This window comes from Triticum aestivum, chromosome 1B (genome assembly GCF_018294505.1).
Source record: "Triticum aestivum cultivar Chinese Spring chromosome 1B, IWGSC CS RefSeq v2.1, whole genome shotgun sequence".
In the NCBI taxonomy this organism is placed as follows: domain Eukaryota; kingdom Viridiplantae; phylum Streptophyta; class Magnoliopsida; order Poales; family Poaceae; genus Triticum; species Triticum aestivum.
This window is the reverse complement of record NC_057795.1, coordinates 529,644,877-529,650,887: the sequence shown is the minus strand read 5'-3', so window position 1 is coordinate 529,650,887 and position 6,011 is coordinate 529,644,877. Positions and strand designations below refer to the sequence as shown.

The following is a 6,011-nucleotide window of genomic DNA, read 5'->3' as shown; positions in this document are numbered from 1 at the left end:
TGATGATTTAGTTGCCATCCGGGATGGCAGATGTAGTTACCCGGGATGGCAAATATGGTTGTAAAAGCATGGCAACTCTCTTTGTTTTGGTTAACTATAGTTCCCATGCCTAATTTATGGTAGTTGCCGTGTGTAATCAAATCATAGTTGTCGTGTGTGATTAACTACTTGCCACATATGGTCAAATAATAGTTGCCATGTGTGTTCACCTACTTGCCACGTGTGGTTAATCACAGTTGCCATGTATGTTTACCTGATTGCCACGTACGCGCAACTGCAGTTGCCGTCTAGCAAACGAATCATAGTTGCCATGTGTGTTTACCTAGTTGCCATGTACGCACAACTGCAGTTGCCATCCAACAACGTACGACTGTCGTGTGGGCGAAAAGCAGTTCGTTCACACGCGCGTGGACTACGTGGTGGCTGTGTGGGCAGAAACTAGTTCGCCCACACAGCTCAGCTGGCAACCGCGTGCTGTGGGGCGTGTGGGCGACCTCTCCAACGCCCACACACGGCCTTGTCCTACGTGGCACGCGAAAACTGTCTCGATGTGTCAAGATTCATGCAAACTTAACTGAATGGTGATCCAGGCGTGTGGGCGAATTACAATGTTGCCACACGTGTGGGCATTAGTGTTTTCGTATAAATAATCGAGAAACGAGAAAAACATGATGAAAACCAGGTCAACACTCCTTATAAAAAGCCACAAAATCCACAACCATCAAGTTGGATTGTTGGGAGGATGTGGTAATGGTGTCAAGGAACAATGATGATCGCTCGTGCTACACCTTCATGCTTTGTAAGATTCATGATCTTGTGAGAGACCATTTAACTTGTATCAATCTGCCGACGATGTTGTCCCACTTTGTCATTGTAATTGTAACATATTATTATTGAGCAATATAGGTTTTCACATATAATCGCTAGGCAAATGTGTTTTTTTAATAAAAGAGGGGGGCACCCTCCGATTTCATTAATGAAACCAAAAGCATCCAAACACTACTAGATAGGTTCAAAGAAAAACATAAGCGGAAAGGAGTTTAAACGACATCCAATAGCCATATTACTAGGGTCAAAAGCCCTAGATGTGTATGAAAACAAAATATTTCTACTTTGAAGATATTTCCTCTCATGTGTGTAATTCAAAAGATATCCTCCCACAGAATCTTTGTTCCCAACATTTACTCACGTATCATACTCCCTCGGTATCAAATATAAGACGGTTCTCCACATTATCATAGTGTCAAAAACATCCTATATTTGATGTTATGTGTGTAGCAGATGTTCCACATGACCTACGAGAGGTTCTAGCAAACGAGCGTAATCCTGCCCTTGGGACGATGTAAGATGGCTATATGCATTTTCTCAAAAAAAAAACATTCTAATATTTTATTTTGATAAATTGAAAGAATGGCGTTTCTCATCCAAACTGCTGCTGCTGCAGAAGGAGAGGGGGTGGCGAATTGGAGCAGACAGCCGGGTCAAAACTCAAAAGAAGGAAAGGAGAACACCAGCAGCAGCAGCCCACAGACCACAGGGCAGTCCTCCCGTGAACCCACCACACCCGCACCGCACCGTAGTCCAAACCCAAAAGCCACACGCAGAATGCTCCGCCGCCTCTCCAGCGCCGCCGCGGGCGGGCTCCGCCGCTCCCTCTCCTCGTCCCCGGCCGCCTCGCGGCCCCCGTGGGCCCTCATCCAGCTCACCAACGTCGACAAGTCGGGGGCGCCGGCGCCGGGCGCGACCCTGCACCTCGACGCGCCCCCGTTCGTCACCGGCCTCACCGTCCCCGCCCACTTCATCCACCCGCGCCCCCTCCCCGACCCCGCCACCGGCGTGTTCGGCTCCGTCCCGGGCCACGTCGCCGCCGTCAGCAGCGACGGCCTCCTCCTCGTGCGCTTCTGGGAGTCCCGCTTCCAGTTCGACGTCCCCGCCACCGGCGAGTCGATGCTCTGCGCGATCCGCGACATGTCCTTCTTCACCGGCATGGACATCAACCCGGAGGTCACGCGCTTCGTCTGCAACCCGCTCAGCGGCGAGCTCTACCGCCTCCCGGACCTCGACGGCACCAAGAGGACCACCATGTACCAGCACCTCGGCCTCCTCACTCAGTCCCAAGGCGGGCACGGACCGCCTGACAGGTATGCCGTAGCCGAGATGTTTACCATCGGCGGCAGGGAGGATGAGGAGAGCTTCGTCTTGCGGCGGTTTCTCTCGGAGACGGGGAAGTGGGAAAAATTGCTGGGCTTGCCGTCCCCATTGCCTGCCGGTCGGCGGATGCACATCGACAGCGCCGTGGTGCCCTTCGGCGACCGCTTGTGGTGGATCGACGAGAGCTGGGGCGCCATCTCGGTGGACCCGCTCAGCGAGAGGCCGGAGCTCCGGTTCATCCCGCTGCCCAGAGGGAGCGTGCTGCCTGACCTCGAAGGTGTGGTGTTCATGAGGAAACTTCAGCGCTACCGACGTATGGGGGAAAGTGAGGGGAAGATGCGCTACATCGAGGTGTCCAAAAAGAAGCCCTACGTGGTCAGCTCCTTCTCCCTCGACGACGGTGGCAGCTCCTGGACGCTGGACCACGAGGTGGCGTTCACCACAATTTGGGATGATGAACCCTTGAAGGAGATGCCGGCGATTGGCGCAATTGACCCACTCAACAGCCATGTTGTGTACCTTGTGTGCGGCAACCAGCTTCTTGGCGTGGACATGGAGAAGGAGAAGATAACAGGGAGCTCTCGTCTAGCTATACCCAGTGTCCCCATCCTACCATGTGTCCTCCCGACGTGGCTGGAATCAAGCCAGATTCCCTCTGCAGGTACTAACACTTCCCATCTTCTTGATCAGTTGTTTGTTTGAGCTATCAGCTATGGAAGTGGTGAAGATGATTATACTCTGCAATTGTTAAATTAGGCACCTTTCATCGTATCTTCTGAAATTATGTGCTTGCAGTCCTCTCTTCTATATACAAATTGTGCTAGAATTTGGGATTAAATAATTGAGATGTTTTTGAGGAACTGTAATTCTCCCTTTCTATTGTGGTCAACTACAACTAGATATAAGAGGAGAAGTGCATCCAAGCAAGGAAGAATAGAGTATACTATACAATTGTCAGATTGGGCACATTTTGTTTTAACACATCTTCTGAAATTGGGTGCTTGGAAGCTCATGTAGGGTCCTCTGCATATAAATTCTACGTACTATAATTTTGTTATAAATTGGGTGAATTCGAGGAACAATATTGATTGTAGCCTTTCTATTGTGGTCCACCATTGCTAAATAGAAAGGGACATAGCCGTAACAAATAAATAAGAAGGGAGAAGTGCAGCCAAGATACTGAAAGGCTGAGTCTGTTCTAGTCTGTTCATTTGTATCTTCTTATTTTAATGCATTTTAAACCCCATCAGATTGGGCCAAGCTCATCCTAGTGGCAGGCACAGCTCCTGTCACTTGTGACTGCCTATTTTTGTTACATTTTTTTTGTGACTGCTCGGCTGTGTGCATCCAAGGACGCAGAGGCCAGGAGGTTTGAACTTCCTTTTCAATAAAAATATGGAGAAGATATCAGCCTATTAACTTGTGTTGCTAGGTAAAGGTTTCCCTGATACTTCAGTGAGTTGTCATGCCTGCTGCATCCTATAACAATGATTCCATTATGTTTATCTCAGTATCTGAATCATGTCGATGTTTAAATATTTAAAACATACTTTATAATGTATACTAGCCTTCCTCTCATGCATAATGTGGACATGCTCCCCGACCATTGCTGCTGGGAGCCTGATGGCATCTTGCCGCGCGTCCTTCCCTTTTAATGCTGCTCCTTAGAGATCTACACCGCCGTGTATTATCATTTTGGACCACTGATTGCTGTATCCTTGTTTTTGGATGTGTCATGCCACATCACCCATGTCGTGTATCAAAACGGCGCAGGGAATATGGCAATTTTTTTCTTGTTGTTCTGATTCGACACTTATGCATTTCATTCATCTAATTACTGTAACATGTTCTGCCATTTCAAGCCATACATACTATTCAGAGAAATGTATACATTGTAATTGACTGTTTATTCTTGCTTGCATGGTTGAAGATTGGAGCAAGAAGACCGCTGTCAAAGAGGAGACATCGCCTGACATGGTCAAAAAGGAGACTTTGTGTGTAGAAGTAGAGCTGATGAAGTGAAGTGTACCAGCTAATTCCTATCTTGGTACTTTCGCATAACCTATCTTCATGTATTATCCATCACAGTCCATTTCTCTTGCAATGCCAGCAGTGTGTTATTTGGAAAAATAAGTACTATTTGGTGCATATGTCTGCCAGCTGCCAATTCTATTGAGTAACACTAGTTTTTAATTCACCTGAGCGATTTATTATTACAAATTTGAAGTTCAGAGTGTGAAAACACGGTGATAACGGTAGTTGAGGTTAGCAGATACCCAGATTTTTGGTTATGATGAGCCATCTTCATTCATTATGGTAAAATGTTATCAGCAACTGATCTTTGCTAAACTGTTCCAAAGATTATGGTGAACCCTCTTGCTTCATTTATTGCCGCAACAGAAAATAAACAAAGCATAGTGCAGCGTTCATATGGCATCTCATTTTTGTAATTGTTCCAAAACAATGTGGATGGGAATGCGCTGGTGCTGTTATTTCTGTTTATTTGTACTTATGGAGCTCAAGAAGAAGAGGATGCTGTTTGCATGTCACTCACTCTCTCCATAGCATTATTCAGATGTCCCTAGTGTTTAGTCCTTTTTCAAAGTTATTGCAAGAGATTGGCAAGACTCATATTTACAATTCGCTTTGCAGGTATCTCTAAATTCTCAGATCAGAGTTGTTTTGGAGGCGTAGGGTGGTAGTTTCCTGACATCTCATTTTGGGGACTGCTGTGAGACTCGTGTTTACAACTTGCTCAACCACACTTTGGGCAAAATCTGATGGATGTCTTGCATATTTTTGGCTTTGTTTTACATGGCTCAATGTTATGTCCTTTTAACTTTGGATGCATCAGTATCTTTTAGAGGGTGAAGTTGGGACTACGAGTGCCTTGCCTTAGACTGTTCTGGGATCTTGTTATCATCAGCTATTACATGTATGCCATTACGGAATCTGGAGTTGAGCTTAATCCTTGGCATTGTAATGTTGAGAGGAACCTGTAAACTGGAGGGGTTTAAGCTGCTTCAAGTGCTGTTGTCTTGCTGATCTTGGAGACTTGGAACCCTGGCGTGCTATGCAATAGATAACTCACTGCTCTATCTTCTCCGTGCCAGTTTAAGAAACTGTGAGTTTTGAGCTGTAAAGATGGTAAAGCTACTGCTCCTGCAGGGGCCCAAACTGTCCATTTTACTGCTCTTACCGCTACGTGATTTCTTCAGTTTTGGCATGTTATTCGTCAACTGTTTCAAATGCTTTGCTGGAATTTCTGAAAATTAGGTTGACTTAAAACTTCCTCGACGACCAGCTAGGCTGCATATGGTCTGGCGCCGGCCATACAAAGCCAGAGTGCCATCGTCAACACGAATGAGATGGAGAGCAGAAAACAAAGTGCATGTTCGGTAGCCCTGACCATCGTCTCTCAATGCATTTCTCGCTATATATGGTGCCGGCCTGGAACGTAACATGGTATGGGATGACACGTGAGAAACAGATGCTACAACATTCCCGAGTCGACGACAACGCCGTTCTCAGCTCAGTTTTTTTTTAATACTTGTTAGGATTGATTACCACATGTGTCACGTGGTTTTTCTCAGCTCAGTTCAAACTGGGCGCTTATAGGCGCCGGTGCGCCGGCCAAAAGTTTCGGCCAGTCCAGCCCAGGGCGTTAGATGTGAGCCGAGCTGCCGTTGGTTCCCGGAAAAAAAATCGCCCCCAGCTTCTTCTTTCTCCTCCTACGCATCTAGCCACCGTGGATGAGCGAGGCCCCCGACCTCGAAGCATCACCGAGCTTCGCCGCCCCCACGCCAGTCACCACCCTCGCCGCCGGGCACCGCCCCCACCGCCGGTTGCCGCCCTCGCCT

General features: G+C 47.5%; 1 protein-coding gene across 1 annotated transcript; it reads left to right on the top strand.

Annotated features, from left to right (window-relative positions):
* The first annotated feature begins 1,502 nt into the window (after positions 1-1,502).
* Positions 1,503-5,249, top strand: LOC123136610 (uncharacterized). Its single transcript, XM_044556037.1, has 3 exons — positions 1,503-2,812; positions 4,082-4,198; positions 4,804-5,249. The coding sequence occupies exons 1-2, from the start codon at positions 1,606-1,608 to the stop codon at positions 4,171-4,173; spliced, it is 1,299 nt and encodes a 432-aa protein (XP_044411972.1). The 5' UTR covers positions 1,503-1,605; the 3' UTR covers positions 4,174-4,198; positions 4,804-5,249.
* The last annotated feature ends 762 nt before the right edge of the window (positions 5,250-6,011 follow it).